The 23,817-nt window shown below is 37.4% G+C and overlaps 1 protein-coding gene across 2 annotated transcripts in view; it reads left to right on the top strand.

Moving 5' to 3' along the window:
* The window catches only part of LOC107724734 (serine/threonine-protein kinase LMTK2-like), a 44,754-nt gene that overhangs the window by 15,727 nt on the left and 5,210 nt on the right, over positions 1-23,817 (top strand). Inside the window, exons 2-12 of one of the 2 annotated variants that reach the window (XM_016533761.1) lie at positions 3,482-3,609; positions 3,724-3,874; positions 6,026-6,102; positions 6,695-6,813; positions 7,292-7,379; positions 13,690-13,820; positions 17,582-17,666; positions 17,752-17,873; positions 18,324-18,473; positions 18,559-21,418; positions 21,520-21,652. In XM_016533761.1, coding sequence (XP_016389247.1) covers positions 3,482-3,609; positions 3,724-3,874; positions 6,026-6,102; positions 6,695-6,813; positions 7,292-7,379; positions 13,690-13,820; positions 17,582-17,666; positions 17,752-17,873; positions 18,324-18,473; positions 18,559-21,418; positions 21,520-21,652 — 4,044 coding nt within the window. Of the gene's footprint in view, positions 1-3,478; positions 3,610-3,723; positions 3,875-6,025; positions 6,103-6,694; positions 6,814-7,291; positions 7,380-13,689; positions 13,821-17,581; positions 17,667-17,751; positions 17,874-18,323; positions 18,474-18,558; positions 21,419-21,519; positions 21,653-23,817 lie in introns of both variants that reach the window. The other variant, XM_016533760.1, reaches the window with a different exon arrangement.

Below are 23,817 nucleotides of genomic sequence, written 5' to 3'. Positions count from 1 at the left end.
GTGTTGTGTTGCACTGGCGCGACCACCGCATTGTTTAACTCATAAGCGTGCCATTTCTGTTGCATATGAGAAACATCAAACGGCAAACGAAACAGCGCTACTCGTTTGAACTGCGCAGCTCTTATAGAGTAGAGCCTGGTTTATACCCTGGTAAAACTTACATGAATATTAAGGAAACGATGGATGGTTTTCATGCTAAATTAAAGTAAAAGACCGCTTCTTAAACCAGAGAAAGTGAACATGTTGGTATTCTTGTGGGGGGAAAAAACATGCAAGCACTGTCACCGACAGCAAGTTTAGTTTTACTTTTCTTTTTGTTTTCATTTTGAAAAGCTTATCTTTGCTGTTTACCTCATGTTACGCTATGGAGGCTCTCTTTTATTTATTTATTTATTTATTTATTTGTTTCCTCAGTGTTTGCTAAATGTTCTGTAATTTATTAGTCAGTATATAATACAGCATGTGGTGTATGCCATGCCTCGTCTTATTCGTTTTTGTTAATAAACGTTTTGTAGTTTGTCATTGTATCTTATTGTTTTATTGTTCAAATCACAAATAATACTACTGATAAAAAAGAAGGGGTTGAATGTTAACTGCTTTCGTTTCCGTGTAACTATAAGCTATGATAAAAGTTCATCAGCATGCATTGATTAATCCCATGTTGTAGCGCAAAAAAAACAAAACAAAAAAATATTGCAACCAAATCATGTGCTCGTGTGACCAACTGAGAAAGTTAGTCGCAAAAGAGCGACCAGTGGGAAGAATGAGTCTGGAACCCTGATTGACATGCTTTTTTAAAGACAGAGCCTTTGTTTGTTTAGTAAAACTGTTTAATAAAAAATAAAATAAAGCAATTGTATGTTTTGTTTTGTTTTTCTATACCGAACAGTAACGTGACTTTAAATCCAAGGTAAATATAGATAAAAATGATTAAGCCATCTTTTCCAAAATCTAATGCTAATGTTGAAGTTTAAATCGGGGGAAAATCTCACACTAATACTCAAAAATCAAGAAGGGATCAATCGGTTTGAATCTTAAATGTGAGATTATGGCAGAACGAAGGTTACTATTGAGCCACGGCCCAGTCAAAGACCTGTGTACTGCAAACCACCTTTTATGAGTAACTGTTCAAAATAGCTCCATCTTTGCTCCTCAAGTTTCATGGCTTTGTGTGTGGCCTGCAGGATTACTGATGCCACATTTATTACTATTACGGGAGATCATGCCAGCCACTGGTGAAAGATCGGTCTTAGCATATTATCCATACATACGCATCCTTTTCAGCTAATTGTGCAAGACAAACTACTGGGTTAGCAACACGCCAAACACGCACAGACACATGTGACGCTGGCGGCCCAACTCATCTGATCTGAGATCTGTGTTACTGACCTCTCCTGCCACCAATTATGCTACCTGCTGTTCTGAACCCCAGAGGGTTGTTTTGTTTTGATGAGAGGAATGGAGAGGGGTGTTAATAGTGCTGTAGTGACAGAACAGGTGCTGAAGCACATCCAGCCTTTCAACACTTGATATCTGAACTGCTGTTAGACCCGTCCAGAGCACAATGTCCTGCAAATGGTTTGCATGTAGGCTGCTTAGAGATCAGGCTCGTCCTATAATCTGTCAAAGAGAGACAAGAATGGAGAAAGTGTGTTTTGTTTGCTGTTAAGGCTCTTTCGCACCGAACATTAATTTTTCTTTGCAACAACATGGCAAATCAGAGCGGTGTATTTCTATAGACCACTTCACATCTAGATGAAAAATTCACCCTGCAACTCTTTTAGTCATGCAGCTGTCTGCTGAGCTCTTCATACTATTGGTCTCTAGGTACAAGAAGCATATATTATAAAATTGACTGGATGAGTCATGTTTGAAACTATTGCAAAATGTGTGAACACACTTCATTAGAATTCTAAATCAATGCGGCCAACTTGCAACATTGCTACTAGGGATTTGCAATAAATCTGAATTTAACAATATTGGGGTATGGCTTAATGTGATGCAAATTATAAAAGCTGTGATTTAATTAAATAAATTCGTAGTAAATAAACCTAAGCTGCTCTTAGACACTGAAACACTGTTTTAGGAGCTGCACGTGTGCAAATGAACACAGTGCCAAGTAGTGTTGTCAAAAGACCCGGTACTTCGGTACCAAGTCGGTACTAAAAAAATGAAAACGTTACGGTACCAGGATTTTTTAAGTACCCGGTGGTACCGAGTACCCGGTCAACCCGGTTATTGATGCGCTATCCGAAAGGTGCGCAGATGCGCTCTCTTCATAAAAGCACTGAGACGTGGCGACATCAAAACGAGGAAACACACCAAACTAACAAAACACTTTATAAACATGAGCACTGCACGTGTCAAAGTCGAAACCCGGTGCGAGTGTTTATATATCATTGTATTTCTGAAGGAGACCGACTGTCTTCAGAAAGAGATTTACCGCTGATTACAGAACCGGCTTTTCTGACAAGATGCGCGTTAAATATCGCATGCGATTTATCGTGCAGCCCTACTCTGTTTACTATTTTCATAATTTGTATTGTGATTACTAAAATCACAATACAAGTTATGTTAATGTTTTATAGTCATATTTAATGGGTCAAAACTGTGAGAATGTGGCCTATAAAAACTCAAGTGGAAAAAAAAGCAGCTCTGATGACTTTATGGTTACTGAAAATGGTTTGAGTTAGTTTTGAAGTGAAGAATAAAGGTCATTGCACACTGAGTCCGAAATTTTCGCATGTTAAAAAATAAATACCAACCTCACGTTGTGTCAATCACGTGTACAAAACTACAAAACGTTCACGAAACTTTCGTCCGTCATAAAAATTTTTGGATCAGGTTCGATTTTCTGCGTCTTTTCACATCCGTAGCAAGCATTTTGATAGGAAAGGATGATAAATACGAAGAAAAAAAAAACGCATACGAAAATTTCGGGCAGACTAAAAGAACTGCTTGCACTCAAATAAGTCTTCCTATTAAATATTTAACTTTTTTAGATGCACTTCCAAACAAAATCACTCCAATCATTCTAGAATGATTCATTCTTTCAAAATATAGCTATTCAATTTTTTTTCATGTCTCAATTCATGTCGCAGAAAAACAAAATCTTATAAAGTATTATATTGTGCAGCCTTAATTGCTAATTTATACAACAACCTGCACATACACTATGTCTACATCAGATGTGTGTGTTGTAGTGCGAAGTGTCATAACTAAATGGATCCCATTATAATCAGTTCTTGGCGTTAAGTAGGCTTTTAACCTCTCTTGATGGGAACCTGCTGTGTTGTTACTCTAGAAACCTAAGCAGACCAGTGTCCTGGAGCAGAGGAATGATTAAATGAGTGTGTGGTCTCTCTCATTTCAAATAATCCTACTTGCTACACAAGGGATTCCCTCTAAAAGATTATCGCTCCATTAACGTCCATCCGCTGCGTAACTCACTGAGCTTTAATCAGGTGTTTGTGTTCAGCAGAGGCTGCCGGATATGTGGATTTCTCTCTGACCGTCTCGCTGCTGTTGTCTCTGGCTGTGTTGGTGGCCCTTGTGGTACTGCTGCTCAACTGTGCTTCCTGCTGCAAAGAGCAAGAGATCAATTTTAAGGTGAGTGAAATTAAGTCACCTTAAAGCAAGTTCTGTCTGTACTGTTTGAACAGTTCAAGAGTATTTCTTGATTGTCACTAGTATTCATTTCAAATGTGATTTGTAATGTGTCAGGAGTTTGAAGACCACTTTGAGGATGAGGTTGATTTCACACCCCCAGCGGAGGACACCCCCTCTATGCAGTCGCCTGCGGAGGTTTACACACTCGCTGTTCCACCTGTGCCCCTCCCTGGACCCCCTCACCTCCAGTTGCCCCGGATAACAGGTCAGAAACGTGTGCCTTGTAAAATGTAATTTATTCCTGTGATAGAAAAGCTGAATTTTCAGCATCATTACTTCAGTATCACATGATCCTTCAGAAATCATTCAAATATCCCGATTTGCTGCTGAAGAAGCATTATTCTTATTGTTCTTATCATTATCAATGTTGAAAACAGTTAGGGTTAGGGTTTTGTGGAAAATATTTTTTCAGCATTTTTTGATGAATAGAAAGTTCAAAAGAGCAGCATTTATTTTCAATAGATATCGTTTGTTGCATTGTAAATGTCTTTGCTGCCATGTTTGATCAATTTAACATATCCCTGCTAATTAAAAGTATTAATTAAAAAAAAAAAAAAAAATCTTACTGCCCTTAAACTTTTGAGTGATACTGTAAATGAGCTCGTCTCATGCTCCTCCCTGGTTTTCAATGTGTGGATCATGAGCCAGAACTGGGTGCAATTTTGCAACATTAGTAAATATAATAAACACGTCATAATAAACACGCTTCCTTCAAAAATGTATCAAACGTATATCCATATGACATTGCTGTAGGTGTTCTTGATAAATTGATATGTGCTGTAGTGTGACATAACCTGATTTTTATTTTATAAGCATATTATTTAAGAAACTAGAATTGAGTTTTCCTAAAATCACTTCTAAAACCAACAAATTCTTTTTTTTTTCAAAAATCCTTGGAGATGCTTTGCATCAACTATCCAAATCATTATACACTACCAGTCAAAATTTTTGAACAGTAAGATTTTTAAAGAAGTCTCTTCTGCTCACCAAGCCTGCATTTATTTGATCCAAAATACAGCAAAAACAGTAACATTTTGAAATATTTTTACGATTTAAAATAACTTTTCGATTTGAATATTTTAAAATGTAATTTATTCCTGTGATTTCAAAGCTGAATTTTTAGCATCGTTACTCCAGTCACATGATCCTTCAGAAATCATTCTAATATTCTGATTTGCGGCTCAAAAACATTTATTATTATTATTATGTTGAAAACAGCTGCGTAGATTTTTTTCAGGTTTCTTTGATGAATAGAAAATTCAGAAGAACAGCATTTATCTGAAATAGAAATATTTTATAACATTATAAATGTCTCTATCATCACTTTTGATCAATTTAAATCATCTTTGCTAAATAAAAGTATTAATTTCTATAATTTCTTTCCCAAAAAAAAAAAAATTATACTGACTCCAAGTTTTTGAATGGTATAGTGTATAATGTTACAAAAGCTTTTTATTTCAGATAAATGCTGATCTTTGGATCTTTCTATTCATCAAATAATCCTGAAAAAATGTACTCAACCATTTTCAATAATAATAATAAATGTTTCTTGAACAGCAAATCAGTATATTAGAATGCTTTCTGAAGGATCATGTGACACTGAAGACTGGAGCAATGATGCTTACAAATTCAGCTTTGATCACAGAAATCAATTACATTTTAAAATATATTCAAATAGAAAGCAGCTATTTTAAATAGTAAAAATATTTCACAATAATACTGATTTTACTGTATGTTGGATCAAATAAATGCAGGCTTGGTGAGCAGAAGAGACTTCTTTAAAAAACATAAAAAATCTTACTGTTCAAAAACTTTTGACTGGTAGTGAATATTATAGGGATAAAACTGGAAAACATGACAGCTTTCTAAAAGATTTAAGTATGCATTTTTTGCTCTCAACACGATTAATCAGAAGTATTGTCGGGACGTGAAGGCTGCGGTGTCAAGATGCATGATACCGATAGTTAACTTGACAGATGAACACAGCCTGATATATTATATTACCTCTAGTGAGAATAGAAAATAGAATATAGTAAGAGTAAACATCAGTGTGACCTATGATCTCAAGAGTTAATGTCAACTGGTGACTGTGTGTCGTGGTGTAGCATGTTTTTCAGGCAGATCATGAGGCAAATAAACACTGCGCTGCATTAAACCAGCCTAGAGTAAAACACACAGCGCTGAAGTCTTTACACTTACTGAATAAAGTAGATTAACTGCTTTCAAAATACTTCTGAAAGAAAGTATACTTCTGAGTAGCTGAAGCATTACAGTGACTTTTTCCTTTTCCTTGCATTTGCTGTTTATTTGGTCGCATTAATCCATCTCTATGTTTGTCTGATATTTGGTCTTATAGACGTCTCATCAGGTCCTCACGTGGCACGACACTCTCTCAGTTACATTCAGGAGATAGGGAACGGCTGGTTTGGAAAGGTAAGCTTGTCTTCCTGTGTTTACACAGTACACTGAAAGTGTGAATACACCTGGTAGAGTCTTGTTACATACATTGTGTGAAAGCAGAGCAGCGACTTCTGAAGTATTTGTCAAGGACAAATGTACAATTTCTCCTGAGGAATCATCTTAAATAATCACATCTCGTGATCTTGTTGGTACTTGCTCTCATCTCTATGCCGGGGGCCCTCAGGGGCCAGAGTTTGACGTGTACGAGGGAGCATTATACGGCACTCAAGCTGTCCTCCCGTGCAGCCTGTGTGTGGATGTGTTTACCGAGATTAAGACTTAAGGGAAAACCTTGTTTCTTGATGCTTTTTCCTGCCTAGCTGAGCCATGGGAACATCCTCGTCTGAGCCACCTGCTGCGCTGTGATACACCTTTACTATTGTCCTTTTGCATTGACACACTATTTTCCTATCTGATACTGTAAAGCTGCTTTGGCACAATCTGTATTGTTAAAAGCGCTATATAAATAAAGTTGAAAACAGGCCCTGTTTGCCGGAAGGACTCGGTTCCTTTCTGAATCGCTTGGATTGGCCCATTATCAAAGTAATTTGTCTGTTTCTGACAGGTTCTGCTCAGTGAGATCTACGTGGACCCCGGAGTCGCCCGAGCGGTTGTCAAAGAGCTGAAGGCCAACGCCAGCTCCAAAGAGCAGAATGAGTTCCTGCAGCAGGGAGACCCATACAGGTGAGAGGGCCTTTATCCTGGAATCTAAAAAAATTGTTGTGTATGTAATGTTAGTAGTGATTATTTCAGTAGTTGTGAAGTTTTGATCTACTGTAAGCACGTCAACTTTGAAACCAAATAATGTAAGGCGGGACTTGAGTTTATCCATTGGGATTTGGTTGGATTGTGACTGGGTGGCACTCGCATCATATCTAGACTGAGAACATCATAGAGATGGGCTCTTTTTTGACTTGAGGTGGATCACAACCCACCCAACCCTCTAAACGCAACCATTCCTACCGCTTCTATTTTGTTAAGAAAATGAGAAAAAAAACAAAAAACATTTACACTTACAAAAACGTTTAACACTTGGCTTCGTAAGCAGAAAATAATTTCTGGTGGAGATCATTTTTTAATTTTATGTATAAACATTATTATGGTGAGCAGAATCTGTTATATATGGCTAGATGCATGTTTTTCATAAATTGTGTGTTCACAGGGTTCTTCAGCATCCTAATATACTGCAGTGTCTTGGTCAGTGTGTGGAGGCCATCCCTTTCCTGCTTGTTTTTGAGTACTGTGAACTGGTAAGTTATTGATTTGTGTGATCTGATTTTTATAAAAAATATATATTTTTTCAAATGTAATTTATTTCTGTAATGTACAGCTGAATTTTCAGCATCATTACACCAGTTTTCAGTGCCACATGATTCTTCAGAAATCCTTCTAATATGCTGATTTGCTGTTCAAGAAACATTTCTTATTATTATCAATAACTGCTTTTCCATTACCCTTCAAATTGCGCAAATTGAAATTACGCCTGTTAAGTTTTTACGCTCGCATGAGGTGGTTTTTCAGGCAGTTCGAAAAAGGAATGTTTTGCAAAACTGCAATGGAAACCGTTTTTTTCCGCATTTATAGGTCACCTGGTGTACGTAAAAGTCACATGATCATTCTTTAATGTACTATAACCTACAAGAAACACCTCATATGTGGCCGCTCTCAAGTATTAAGGGCTTTCCTTGCCATTAATGCTTGGATAACCCCTTATTTACACTGCACACGTCTGTGGTGCATTACGGATTGTGTTTATACGTTTCGGAAGCGGCTCTCCGCACTGCTTCGCTAAAGATAGAAACATATGTCTCCTTTGATAAAAAATAATGGCTAGTGCGGTGGCTGCAATATACTACGTAAACCTGACAGCATCCATCGGCATGACTTATCACGAGAGAAAAAAAATGACGTTTTAGTTGCATAACATCGTTTAATGCGTCAAGTCGCAATAGGTTTTTATCGACATTTATGAAAAATCGCAAAAGTTTTGCGCAGATCTGTAATAGAAACCCGGCTAATGTTGAAAACAGTTGTGCTACTTAACATTTTTGTAGAAACCATGCTACATTTTTATAGGAATCTTTGATGAATAGAAAGTTCAAAAGAGCACAGTTTATTTGAATTAGAAATCTTTTGTAACGTTATAAATGTCTTTACTGTCACTTTGAATTCTTGCTGAATAAGTGTTTTTTTTTATGTTACTGACCTCAAACATTTGAACGGTAGTATATATATTCTCTGATTTAAATTACCGCTGCCTTCAAGCTCTCCAGCGAAGTTCCTACATAGTTCATATTAGCAATTTTGGGTTGCTTTTTCTCTTCAAGATTAAGAGAGGAAGCTAGCGCAAACAAATTAACTAATTTTACAAGAGACTCTTGCAAACCATGTACTTCTGTACTATCTTAAAACTAAAATGTTTTATTTCTGTGCTATCTTTGCCATCTTTTGCATCTGTTCTGACTCTGTTGTACCAGTGAAATGAGACATATATGAGGAAAGCGGATAAGCAGATGCTAGTCCTTTTAGCAAAAGATGGTATACATATATGATTGAATACAATGTATTACTTGTTTATGGCATTAATGAAATCCTTAGTGCTTTTCATGACATCATTGTGTTTGGTACTCATTATTCATCTTTTAGTTTGTTCAATGATATATCAGATACTTTAAAACATCTGTTTTTAATTCTTCAGCATCTTGTCTAGCGCTCCAGATCATCTTGTCTTGCACTCTCGTAAGCAGCTGAATTGGCCGTTGTGGAATCTTGTTTCAAAGCCACACACGGAACCTCAAATTCTTACCGGACAAGTCTGATGAAAGCACAGATAGTCCAGCGTACCCCACTACTTAATTTGTTCCCAGCACCTTAATTAGGCCAGCATCCGTCATAAGTTACACAGCCAGTGTCTTTCAGTGGGCTGCTTCTTGCCCTTTGATTTATTTTCTGTTTTTCTTGATCTATTTCTGGTGTGCTGCTTGTGCCTGAGAAGCATATGAGCCACATAACTGCATGCAGTAGGTAGCTCTCCGATTCCCTCATATCCCAATAAAGCAACAGGGTTCTTTTACTGACACTGTCACTCTTATCTTGCTGCGTTGGTGCATTTTATCACCATGCTGCAAAAGATACTAAGTACTACTAGAATATGATTGTGAAAATGATTTTCCAGTTAATTTTGCTGGTGAATTTATAAAATGTTTTTTAAATGTTTTTTTGTGCTTAAGTAAAAAATGTAAATAAAAAAAATATTGAAACATGCCTCAAAAAGCAATATTCTTATTCTGAAGATGTTTTTACATGTAGTTTATTATTTTAGTATCAATGAGATACTATTGTAGTTTTTATTTATTTATTTTTTCTCATAATTTTGTTGAAGTTTTAGTAATTTTCGTGCTGTTTGTCATTTTTATTAGTTATTTTTTTAATATGTCTATAGTTTTTAATTATTTTTATTTAAGTTTTGATTATTTTAATAGTAGTTTTAGTTAAACAAAATGAAAATGAGAACTGTTTTCTTTGGAAATTGTTGAATTAAAAAAAGTTTGTTTTATTTCAGTTAACATTTTATTTCAAGAAACATGCCTCAAAAAGCAATATTCTTATTCTGAAGATGTTTTTACATGTAGTTTATTATTTTAGTATCAATGAGATACTATTGTAGTTTTTATTTATTTATTTTTTCTCATAATTTTGTTGAAGTTTTAGTAATTTTCGTGCTGTTTGTCATTTTTATTAGTTATTTTTTTAATGTCTATAGTTTTTAATTATTTTTATTTAAGTTTTGATTATTTTAATATTAGTAGTTTTCGTTAAACAAAATGAAAATGAGAACTGTTTTCTTTGGAAATTGTTGAATTAAAAAAAGTTTGTTTTATTTCAGTTAACATTTATGTTATTTCAAGTAACAAAAACTTTATCGTTTCAGTTTTAGTTTTATTTAACTATAATATCTCTGCATGAAGTTGCATATCAAATACTATTATAAGTACTAAAGTGTTGCAATAAAGACACGCTGTGTGCTTGCAAGTCTCAAATGTGCTAGTGCAAAGTGGAACAAACAAAAAACATGTCATCATCTAACGACTTCCTTGCCAATGGTTTTACGCACATGTTGACCGCAAAGATGGAGTCTTGTTACGGTTTGTTAATCTGCAGAAGCATAATAATAACACTGTGTGAGACATGCCAGTTCACTGCTCAGTGTTTGCACAAATTAACTAAACCATCTGAGACAATATTCTCTAATTCATTTCAGTTTCTGCTGAGGTTGACTCCACTCTCGCTCTGTAATTAGTTGGCTGTGTGTTAATCCCACAGCGGTAGTGGTTAGGAACATTCTGCACACCTGACCAGTTGTTAGGAACAATGTCTGTGGTCTGGGATCCTCTGGGCCTGAGCAGGTGGATGGCTTCGAGCCATACCGCCCGTCTCCAGAGACAGAGAATGAGCTCACTGCAGCCCACTGTTGCGTAATGCAGTCTGGGCCGTTTCCTTAGCTGGTGTTACGGCTCGGGTTTCGACCCAAGCCGTTCCTTCCCGAGTGTAGCTTCACACGAACCTAGAGGCTAAGATATAGAGCTGTTTAGTTGTACAGTCCTACAAAATCCCGTCTAAGAAGAATAACGGAGAAGCTTGGGCATTTTAAAGACAGCTGTTCACTGCACAGTTCTGGCCTCAATTCATCCCAGACCAGTTTGTGTGGGATGAGTATTCATATTGAGAGGTTTGGTTGAGGTAGTCAGTGGCTGTATTCAGAATAGCATACTACTTGTATTATTTTCCAGTGTGTAGTATGTTTACTGTGGACAGTGCAGTTTTCTGGATGTTTGACCTACTATGTTTGCCAAAATCTGCAGTATATAACCAGATCAGAATTCAGTGTGTTTACAACCACATTTGCTCTTTCAAGCCTCAAATTCTCTTTCTTGACTCAGACTGGCAAAAATAACAATATTTCCAAGATAAATGGATCTCATTCGGCTAAGACTTAATGGGGTCAGGTGACCTGCGTTGGATTTTAAAATGTTTTTTGGTTGCATAATGTTTACAGTTTCACAACTGTTTGGGGTCAGTAAAAGTTTGTAATACGTTTAAACAAGGCTGCATTTATTTGGTCAAAATACAGTAAAAGCAGTAATATTATGAACAGTAATATTACAAAAAAACTTTCTTTTTAATACATTTTCAGTGTCACATGATCATTAAGAAATCATTCTAATATGCTGATTTGCTGCACAAGAAACATTATCTATGTCGTGCTGCTTAATAGTTTTGTGGAAACCATGATGCATTTAATTAACAGGATTCTTTAATGAATAGTAAGTTCAAAAGAACATTTATTTAAAATATAAATTTTTGAAACATAAATGTCTTACTGTCACTACTGTCTTTACTGATAAATTTAGTGCTTCCTTACTGAATAAAAGTATTCATTTCTTTTACAAAACTCTTATCAACCCTAAACTTTTGAACAGTAGTGTATTTATACAAGTATGCAGTAAGAAGCACGCTAGTATTCCATTCTGAACATACTGCACCATCTCTCCTAATGAGAGTCAGCTGCGGGTCTACTCATTTCCAGTTTGTAAGGTGCAGAGGAGGAAGTTCTTTTTTTAACACTGTATGTTCCATCACTGTGATTTTCATATTTTCACTTATATAAAAATATATGCTCAACATGTCACTCTTTCGAGGTGTGGGGAAGCGCATTTGGATGGCTGATTTTCTTTGTGTATCGCTGGTAACCACTGGTAACCCTGACACAGTGCATTTTAGAGAGAAATATAGCTGCAGGGTGCAATTGGAGCTGCTCTGCAGAATGCCAGTTGCTCTCTGATTGAGTGACAGTCTCTCCTGTAAAGGCTTTCTTTAGGGAGCTGCACTAAGTGTATGCGTGTTTATGTGTTTAAAGGCAGACCAAGCCCCTGGTAAGATTTACTGAGATCTAAAAGTAATCGTATGTTTCTCAGTGCTGTGCACTTGAAATGACTTTAGGGGAAAAAAAAAAAGTATCAGTATTATCCGTAAGCCATATATCACCCAAAACCAAAAGAAAGAAATGAGAATATTTGCTTCCTTTTTTTCACATTCATCCCTAAAATGAGTTGTTGTTTTTTTCCAGAATTTAATGGTAATCACCAATGAGAATAATGGGAATTACAAAGAAATGTTAAAAGTAAAATGCAATAATAATAATGTTGTCATATCACATGTGCAAAAAGCTTAATCATACTAAAAATAGGCATCAGTTTCATTTGGCAAAATATAATTTTTCGGGTTTTTTTTCCTCTTTGGATTTTTAGAAAATTTGCCTCCTTTTGGGTGAATGTTTAGTAACCGAGATACACTTTCAATCGTGTCATCATGAAGTGGCCATAACCAAAGGGGAATCATTTTTAAAAATGGATAGATGAATTGCAAAACAGTTTGCCAAGCTTTATGTTCTGTGCAAACAAAGCTCCATTACCAGTTTGCTTGCTTTACAGGTTGGCTGATTTCACAGAAAGTTAATCGTATATTACATGGCTGCCAGCTGTACCGCTCTTTCTCCTGCAGCATTCCAAAGGGAGTACTTTGCCCTGTGTCGCTAGGAGTCTGAGATATCAGGATCCTCTCGAGACCAGTGTCTACGTCCTCTGTGACTTGCGTAATAATACTCAGTCGTTGAGCGAGTAGACTTAAAATTGTGGAAACGGTTGAATGATTCATCTGACTAGTTAATATGTATTTGTTTATTGATGTATGGCTATGGGCTACGGCTGAGTGTGTAGTTATATTCAACAATTTTATCAATAAAACAACTCTACAAGAAAAACGAAGCAAAATAAAGCAAATCAAAGCAAAACAAAACAAAAACAAAAAACAGATCAAAGCACAGCAAAGAAAAGCAAAGCAAAAAAGAAAAAAGCGAATCAAGCAAAACAAACAAACAAAACACATCAAAGCACTGCACAGCAAACAAAACAAAACAAAAAGGAAAAAAACAAAACAAAAAGCAAAACAGAACAAATTAAGTGAAGTGAGTGACTTGTTAAAAACACCACTAACAGCATAAAATTTACTAGACATTCCAGCTTATTTTGCTGCCACTTTTTATAAAATGCACTTTTTTTTCTCAGAGCTAAACTGGCCTGTAGTCTTTGGCCCAGAAACCCAACAGAGCTGAACAGCCCTGATTTGCCCGCACTGTTTTACTGCTGCTTTTTTATTTTTAAATTACCGTGACACAGCATATAGTAGTCTCTATTAAACCACCTTTCCCTTATTTGGTCGAGTTGCCTGTGCAGCAGAACAGCATCTGTATAGAGAGAGAATACTGCCCCTCTGTGGCTGCTGCCCCAAGTTACCTTTCACACACTAGCTGAAAATATAGTGCAGGATTGATTTACCTTCAAACAAACTTGATCTTTTCAATCTGAGTGCTGTGATATCTGCTTCCCAAGATGCTTATATTCAGCAGATTGTTTGATTATGTGGTCGTTAAATGTAATTGAGTGTGGTTGGGTCATGAATGTCCTGTAACTCTTGACCTTGTGTTTGTGTTTTTGTGTCTAGGGGGACCTGAAGGGTTACGTTTCTCAGCATGAATGGCTGTACAGGAATGGAGAACTGCTACAGCTGCAGAAAATGGCCTGCGAGATCGCTGCTGGGGTCACCCACATGCACAAGCACAACTTCCTGCACAGGTTAACCATGCAAATATAACCTTCACTTCAATTTACATCTCAAAGATGCACATACATTACATTTCCATTTCATTTCTCATTGGTGTGACATTGCTTAACCTTCATGCAAACATCACACAAGCGTGTTAAAAGCAACTCATGGCATCAATCCGAATGTGTCCGTTGCAGCTGCACGTGTGTGTTTTTGTCCAGCCTTTCTGCCTCTGCACTGGCTGGCCTCTTTTTTTTCCAAAAAAGGCCACGGCGCTGTGAAAGGCAACATTGCACTTTCATTCTTCCCCTTCCAGTCTTCTGGAGGAAGGCTGAGTTATCTAGGGTGTCTTGCCATGCTGAGCATGTCTGTACCCTCCCGCATGCTCAGAATATGCTGAAAGGTGTCCGATTGCACAGCTCCCCTGGATTATGGGGTGTTGGCTGTCCACCGCCGCTGGGATATGATGATTCTGCGGTTTGAGTGTAAGAGGATCCCCCCGAATGGGGGCGCAGGGGGTGAGCGGGGTTATCTGGCCTACAACTCCAAAGGAGGCATGGAGATTCCATGCTGTTGTTGTGGCTATCATGAAAATATTGAGCTCCTAGATTTTTGAATTCAGAGTTGATTTACTGCAAAACGCTGTTTGACACTCCCACTGTGGGCATCTACATGAGCTGGTTTAGCTGTCTGGAATGGCGCGAAGCCCAAAGAGCAGTGACATCTTTTTAGCCAATTGCATGTGCAAATGCGACTTTTTTTAGATTGCTTATGTGCACAAAGGGCTGTTGAAACCTCATTGGTTAATTTGTGGGGTCTGAGCATCAGAGGAGAACCAAAGGAGCACTTTTGTTTTTGGTGAGATATTTTTATTTTTATGATTGAAGTAACTGGGCATCAAAACAGTAAAGTTCAGACTCTTGGTGGAGTGACCCCAAATCTCACCCTCTACTCAGGCAAGTGCACAGACACCCACACAACATCAGGTGGCGCTATAATAAGAACATTTCACTAATAACTCCAGAACTGTATTAGCAGGAACAATTTTTACCCCCGTTTCCCTGAGGTCTGGCAAATTTCAGTTTTCTGATTTCTTTTAAAAAAGTAAGTGTTGAATAAACATGTAAAAAAAAAATATATATATATAAATTTAAAAAATAAAATAAAAAAGTCAGTGCTCTTGGTCCAAAACTTTGAGAAACTATGCTTTGGAACGATTTAGGACATGGATATTGACATTCTGAGCACACTCGCACACCAAATCAAATTCCATCAACAGGAGATGCTATAGCTGAAATATTGCCATAACCATTAGATAATAACTGAATTCTTGTGCCAAAGTTGGAAATTTTCTCCCTTTTTCATTGTGCTTGGACCTTGATAATTTGTGCTTGCGGCTACATATATAATTTTTTATTGTGCAGATAGATTTAGCTTTTTTCTTAATTATTAATATTTTTTCTTAGCTTATTTCTTGTTTTTCTTATCGACACCAGTGTTATTGTAGTACCAATGCTACAATAGTATCTACTTTATATGCCTAATATTATAGTTTGTCAATATTTTTAATAAGATTTTATATTTTTTGTGTTTATTGTAATTTTAGTTAAAGTTTTAGTAATTTTGTTGTGTTTTTGCCTTTTTATTTGTTTTTTTAATATGTCCATATCATAAAAAAAAAAAAATGTATTAGTTTATTTATTTTTTGTTATTTAATATTTTTTCTTAGCTTATTTCTTGTTTTTCTTATCGACACCAGTGTTATTGTAGTACCAATGCTACAATAGTATCTACTTTATATGCCTAATATTATAGTTTGTCAATATTTTTAATAAGATTTTATATTTTTTGTGTTTATTGTAATTTTAGTTAAAGTTTTAGTAATTTTGTTGTGTTTTTGCCTTTTTATTTATTTTTTTTAATATGTCCATATCATTAAAAAAAAAAAATGTATTAGTTTATTTATTTTTTGTTATTTTAATACTTAAACTAAATAAAAAGGAGAAATGTTACTTTGACAACTAGATTCAAATTATTTTATTTCAGTTAAGATTTATTTCAAGTAACAAACATTTTAATGGTTTTAGTTTTAGTTAATTCAAGTTTATTTATTTTTGTACAGCGCTTTTCACAATACAAATCATTGCAAAGCAACTTTACAGCAAATTAAGTTTCTACAATATTTAGCGGTAGCTTATCAGTGGTGACTGTCAGTTTATGTACATATGGCAGAAATGTACGGAAAAATCAATTAAAGACGTAATCAAGGTCATCCAATCTTTTACATTTTTAACACATTCTGTTAGCTTATATTATTTAGAAGTTTCATCTGGTCTTGTTGAGATATATAGTTGAGTATCATCAGCATAACAGTGGAAACTAATCCTGTATTTTCTAATAATATTACCAAGGGGTAACATGTATATTGAAAATAGCAGAGTACCTAGGACAGATCCTTGTGGCACTCTATATTTTACTGGTGATAATTGAGATGACTCCCCATTTAAATAAAAAAAAGGTAGCGATCGGACAGGTAGGATCTAAACCATCTTAAAGCCTGCCCTTGAATACCTGTATAGTTTTGTAATCGATCTATGAGTATGTCATGATCTATAGTGTCGAACGCAGCACTAAGATCAAGTAAAACTTTAAGGATAATAACCCTGTGAATTTTCCATGTATGGCCAAAAGCACAGCTCTGCTTCTCAGTGACCTGCCAACACTACTGTATTTGCCACTTTTGCCAAGGCCAGAGTGTAGCGTCTAAAATATCTGTCCATTTATCTTGCAGTGGTTTCAGTGAGCATGACAGTAGTCCTGTGCTGTGTGAGCGCACCGCTAGATTCACGAGAGAGGGTGTAAAAGAGACACTGCTCAGAAAAGATGGGCAAAGCTGAAATCAGAGCATGTTCAAGAGCTCAGTCTGAATGAGACACTATATGTCCTTCCGTCCCACTTACTGCCTCAGTGGGCATATTGTTCCCCTCTGGGAACAATGTTCTGGTGTTGTGCGAGTGGGTCGGGAAAAGCTCCAGCATCAGTGTTTGAGTTGCTCAACAAGTAACCTGTAGCTCAGATTTGTACTTGTCCTGCCAGGATTTTCACTGACCTCACCAGAAAAATAATAATAAATAAATAAAAATCAAAAAATCAAATGAAGCAACATGGACACTTCTGCTAGTCTGTTCATAGTAACCTTTGGGTCAAACCACACTGCAAAACACACTCACTCATTACCTCTGGCATGGCGTTAGGAAACAAACAAACAAACAAGACTCACTCACGACTTAATTATGTGTCCACACTGTCAGCATGCACTTATACTAATTGGACACATAGTGGATAGAGATGATGACAACTTTGCAGTGGGTTTGTAGCTGGTCATTAGCTCAAAGCCAATTTAAAAAAGACGACGACTTGCAAATTATATTTTAGGTTAGGAGTGATAATTTAAGCTAGTTGTAAATAGGAGAAAAAAATCCGGATTCTCAGGCTTTCTTGTAAAAATTGACATGCCATCTATTGAATCTTGTGGCATTGGTTCCCAATCACAAACCGTACATAGTCACTAAATGCATGTTATTGATTTTGTGAATGATCCATCCATAAATTGACCTTATAAGTTATTAAAATTAAATGCTTCATTTAAATCATCACCACTTTAATAAGATCTATATGTGTTATTTTAATATTGGTAATGTAGGCAGTATAGTCAATACATAACACTATGAGAGAACCAATTTAAATGTGAATATGTTTTTTAAAGTCATGCTCCTATCTTCCTTCACAGTGATTTGGCTTTGAGGAACTGCTATTTCACAACAGACTTGACTGTCAAAGTAGGAGATTATGGCATTGGCCCTTCGAGTTTCAAGGTAAAGCTTGAAAGGGCACGATCAGTTAATTTTTAATTTTTATAACACTTCTATTGCAACAATATTGTTTCTTTGTCCTTGCCAGGAGGATTACATCACCACAGAGGACGACCAATGTGTAGCACTGCGCTGGCTTGCCCCAGAGCTGATTGGTGAGCTGCATGGGGGTGTGATCACATCAGAACAGACTAAACCTAGCAACGTTTGGTACGTAACTCAAAATCATAGTTACCCTATGTTTAGTTGGGTAACAGGATGCACTTTTGCAGTCTTGTGTCTTTTGAATTGAAAAAAAAATGTGTAAAGTGAAAAGATAGTAGTAAAACAGTAGTAATGTTGTGCCGTCTCACAGCAGTCGGAAGATCAGAGACCTCTGAAAGTGAGCTACCGCTGCACTTGTCTGAATGCAGGGTCATACATTTAAAGGTCTTTGACTCTTATAGCATCTGTGGATCACTCAGACTGCCCAAATGATGGCTTGTATGTCAGCCAGCTGGTCTTATTACAGACATACCCCTTTTTATGTTTGATGATGATGAATATTAGATTTTCAAAGTCTTGTTTTTTGGACAATTGACTTTTTATATGCTATAGATTTAGAACTACTGTAATTGAATATTACATGTTCATAACAGAACAAGATTTTTGCTTTTTCAGGGCATTGGGTGTGACATTGTGGGAGCTGTTTGAAGGTGCAAAGCAGCCATATCCTCACCTGTCAGATAGAGAAGTGCTCCACCATGTGCTCAAGGATCAACAAGTCAGACTTCTCAAGCCACAGTTGGACTTACCATACTCAGAAAGATGGTTAGTTTTTCACAGATGCCTCTGTTTTTATGAACAACATCAGTTTCTCTGTTGAAACTTGTTAACGCCATGCTTTGGTCTACAGGTATGAGGTTCTACAGTTTTGTTGGCTGCCGGCAGACAAGAGGGCCACTGCTGAAGAGGTCCACCGCCTGCTCACTTACCTCCGTATGCAGGGTCAAAAAGATGTGGAGGATGACTTCGAGCAGCGCTGGAGCTCTCTCAAACCCAATCCCACCACTCGTCAAGCCACCGTCAGTCATTCCTCCTTCCCCATCCTGGAGCAGTTTGATGATGGCCGAGAACCAGACGAGGTGCTCACAGTCACCGAAGGGAGTGGCGGGCTGAGTTTTGAATATGTGTGGGAGGCAGCCAAGCATGACCACTATGACAGCCACAATCGCTCTGCCTTGGACACTACTTTGAATTACCACAGTATGTTCTTTCCAGTGCCACGGCAAGATATTCAGGCTCATTTTCCTGACACTGTAGCGCAAGCAGAAAATGGCAGAGTCCCGGATACCTTGCCAGTGTTTGATGCACACAAAGCATCCTCTGGAAATGACTACTTTATTAAGTTGGAGGAGCTAGATGAGAGTGAAATTGGCACGGGGGAAAGTCAGGGTGCTGAAGGTACCAATGCTTCAGAGCAGCATCAGTATGTAGTCTTACAGGACGTCCGATTGGATGAATCCAGTACGGATGCTGATTTCTTCCATCAGAGCATTGACTCAAAAGACTCTTTCCTTCAGGACAGCCACATATGGTCCTCAAGTGAACATGAGAGCCCTTACCATACCAACATTTTCAGTGAAGGTGATGTAAAACTGGAAGATTCTCATTCATTCACGGGAGGTTTTATGGAGCTCCCGGAGATGAATGTACCGAAGAGGGAGTCTGATGGTGAAGCCAATGGTAAAGAGGCAAGTGACAGTTTTCAGAAGTCTTTTTTAGGGGTTGGACCAGAAGCCATTAATCTGGAGGTCTCTGATCAGGAGAGCTCAGATGTAATGAAGCTTCTTAACACTGAGAAACTGTCTGAAAACTTCTTGTTTCTTAAAGATAACAGCCTATTGAAGGACAAGTCACAGTCTGAATCAAAAAATATCCAGGAGACCATGAACTCCATCGAGACCGATGTCTCGGAGAGTGTAAACCTCACAGGTGAGCCTTTGAAATCAGCCGGGAATTCTGCTCAGCTTAAGGATAAATTCTTAGACTTAGTCAGCCCAATTTTAGATGATTTTCTGTCGCCTTTGAAAGGAAAAGAAACAATGGTGCCTTTTGATATATTAGTAACAGGACAAACCTGTAGCAACCACCTGCCAGACACAAATGGCTCTTTGCGTTCTCCAAAATCTGGGAACTACTCCTCTTCTGATTCTACCTCTGAGAGTGTTGAGGTCATTGTTGACAGTCCATCTGATAGTCATCAGTCCCTTGAAAGTGCCACTGCAGATACACATATGTGCATCGATGCCAAATCCCCCAGCCTTGAAGAAAGCTTCGGAGCCTCAAAGGAGAATGGCCAGTATCGAGGAATCAGCAATGCAGCTGAGCTTAGCTTTACTACTTCACCTGTTGGTGAGTGTACAGAAGGTGGCCTCACTGAAGGTCTAACAAGTAGCGACTCAATGAGTGATATAATAGAGCTGAACAAGAAGATGGCCAATGATATTCCACCGTCAGAAGCCATCAATCAAGTTCAAGAAACTTTATTGGACAACCATGTAACTCAGGACATGTCCTCACTGTTGGTTTCAGATGCCTGTCTTGACCAAATAAGTCAGGACAGCCTTCTTGATGATAGCACCTCTTCCACTCTTCCAACCATTGAGAATTCGGCTGAAACGCCAGATTCATTAGACTCTTTGGATGTGGTGCATGGACAGTCTTTGGAAACGCCTGTTAATAAGCTTCAACCCCCATACAAAGCAGCTGACAGTGGGTATGAAACAGAAAACCTGGAGTCACCTGAGTGGAACTCTCAAACAGGCTTGAGGGATTCCTCTGAAGAAAATGAGTTGGGAAATGCCATGGAGCCTGCAGCACTGGTTCCACCAGAAATTGTCATTTCTGACGTGGACACTGTACCTGATGTTCAGGTGAATGGTGGTAGAGTTTATCACCAACAAGAACCTGGTGAAGTTCCCTTGGGTGGAAACTACCGAGACTCTGCTTACTTCTCAGACAATGAGGAACTGGATAAGAAGAGTGATGACATCAGTGGAAGCCTCCCTGGAGATGCTTCATTTTGGCTCCAGAGTAATCGAGAAGCTGGCGAAAGTCAAGAAACCGAAGCTGTTGAGGAGCATTCGGTATCTGAGACTTCCCCTGAATCTGCAGGTCCTACTTTAGAATCAACTGAGGGCGATGTCCAGGCTACAAGGACTGTACTTCCTGAGTTGGTTCTCACCACTGAGGAAGACTGGAGTCAGGAAAAACCATTGACTGTTGATGACTTTGACCAAACTCATCCCCATGCAGCCCCAGAACATGCACCAGCATCCACTACCTCAGTGCAGCCCTCAACAGACATGGTCATGGTCCATGCAAAACTAACCAGAACGTATGCTGGGGAGATAACAAAGAAGAAGGAGCCAGATATGGAGGGGAGATACTTGGGCAAGCTCGATGGATCCTCACTGGAATTCGGCATTGAGGATGGGATGGATGCTGATGAAGAAGATGAGAACAGCGATGAATCAGATGAGGATATGCGTGCCTACCGATTACATAGCTCTAGCTCTGAGTGCAGCGAGGATGATGTTGAGCACCCAGTACCTGTTATCATCTCGGACGACAACAGTTCCCTCAACCTCAAAAGCCTTCTGAAACCCAAATCGCTTCAGACTGCTAAAGCAACATCAGAAGAGTGCAGCAATGGAGATAATAGACGCGGAGTGTCATTCTTTGATGATGTCACCGTCTACCTTTTTGACCAGGTCTGATGTTTTCCTTTTGTTTTTACTAATGTTTAAATACAGCTTGATTGTTTTTAAGAGGCTTTTCTTTACGCCTAATTGCCTGTATTTCTACCAAATAGGAAACCCCAACAAAGGAACTTGGTGAGCATACTCTTGACCCCAGTAGTCAATTGTCTGATTTCAGCAGTCCAGTGGCCTCCTCCAGCTACCTTAACAGATTTACCAACTCTGAGAGCTCCACCGATGAAGAAGGTAATGACTGTGCTCATTTCTTTCTTGACAGTTTATGGGTATGTTTACATGACAACGATTGTACTAAAAATGGAAAAGTTTTTCCTTTGCATTTTTGAAAAGTTTCGCTTACAGAAGACAATGTTGTCAAGAAAAGCTATGATTCATTATTCATGCCAGGCCAGTAATTGGCAATGTCACTTTGTAAAGAAACACTACACACCTGCGCACATATGCTTTCCTACAGACTAAACACGTAAATAACAGGGTTTCTGCGGGTCCTTAAAAAGTCTTATATTTAGTTGTTCAAAATTTAAGGCCTTAAAAAGTCTTAAATGACTTAATTATGATTTCAAGAGGGAACTGACTCTGACTGCTTTCAGAAAAGTATCAATGGCATTTCCATTTAATTTTGCTTGCATATAATGCCAGACAAAGTAGCGTTTATGAGTGTAGCACTGCTTTGTGTACAGCTGTTACAAGGGAAAATGCTATATTTCTTCTGTTCTGTGTTTCAACAACTTCACCTACTGGCAGAGAATGAACATGCATTTTCAGTAAGCCCGTCTGCTGTTTTTGTTCAGACCAATGTGAAAATCGACCCGTTTTTACACAGCAAACACAGTGAACTGGCGAATTGACAGGAATATGATGCTAATGCATTATAATAATCTAAACAATATAAAATATATTGAAATGTTTTAAATTAATACAATAATTAATACATTTGGCTCAGCATTTTTACGCAGCAAACAGTGAACTGGCGAATTGACAGGAATCTGATGTTAATGCATTATAATAATCTAAACAATATAAAATATATTGATACGTTTTAAATTAATACAATAATTGATACATTTGACTCGTACCTTTTCTTAAAAAATGGTTGAAATGTTAAAATAATAATTTTATAACATTTGTTTTTGTGAAAACCTGTATTTTAATTGTAAATCGTCATTTTATGGTTTAATATGTTACCATTAAATATGTAGACATTGCCCTACCCTGCTGATATGGTATTAATTTCACAATTTTTTTTGTAGTTGGGTCAATATCACCATAGAGTGCCTTTCAACCCTCACAATACTCAAAAATGTTGGTCTTAATTTCCCATTCGCTTTGTCATGTCATAAATAGTAGACACTCAAGTACTATAGAAACATATTAGCTAAGCTCCCACACATTTATTTTTTTAGATAATTATGGGCCATTATTCGAAGCATAAACCATAAGATATGTCCACCCTGTCATGGACATATATAGAACTGTTAAATACGTTTTCATTGCAAAATTAAGATGCAAATTATATTTTCTGAAAGGTAGGATGTCCCTTTCGTAAAGAGGGTTATTTGTTTGCTTTCAAATTATAAATGCATAAAAGATTTGATGTAAAACGTGTTTTTAAAGAAACTCATACAATTTGCACATGTATTTTTTCTTATTTGGAGAAAACTGTGATATTTGGATGCAGTTTTTTTGTTTGCATGTTATTGCCCCTACACCTAGCTATTGAACACACTGGATTATATAGATATGATTGAATTATTATTTAAAATATTATTGTAAAATTAAATATCAAGATGACAGGGTGGACCAGCACATGACGGGGTGGACATGTAAAGCAGAACACACAAAGCATGACAAAATATGACAATTAAACATTTATTCAACTTCGATGAGTTATTTATGTACAGGACATCAAAAGGCACCCTACAGTGATATTGACCCAGTTGTAGTTGTACAAAGTTTTTTTTAGTTTACACAGACTATAATTTTTAAAAACATGCGCTTTCAAACTTGCCTTTTTTCTAGTTTTCAAATGTTTGTATTTTCAGGCCCCCAAAACACTGTTGTTGTATAAATGAATGGCCAAAACGTGTAGTTTTCCATTTTTAGTTAAAAACGGCTTGTGTAAACTGCCCCTAAAGCTGGCTGCACACTAGACGATTTTCAAATCCTAAATGATTTTAAAACCATGGGAGACCACAGACATGAAGACAGTTTCAACCGATTGTTAGCCTTCCTCTGAACGCGCACACTAGACGATTCCAGCAGACCGCGAGACCACGCACTTGATGATTGTAGGAACGATTTCACAGTGACACGAGATCTCATGGACACTCGCGAGATCAAACGTGACTAGACAAGAAAAACAAATAGAGGACAATCATAGTTGTCAGCTGGCT

The sequence above is a fragment of the Sinocyclocheilus rhinocerous genome, unplaced genomic scaffold (assembly GCF_001515625.1).
Source record: "Sinocyclocheilus rhinocerous isolate Xijiao unplaced genomic scaffold, SAMN03320098_v1.1 scaffold275, whole genome shotgun sequence".
In the NCBI taxonomy this organism is placed as follows: domain Eukaryota; kingdom Metazoa; phylum Chordata; class Actinopteri; order Cypriniformes; family Cyprinidae; genus Sinocyclocheilus; species Sinocyclocheilus rhinocerous.
This window is presented reverse-complemented; position numbering and strand designations above follow the sequence as displayed.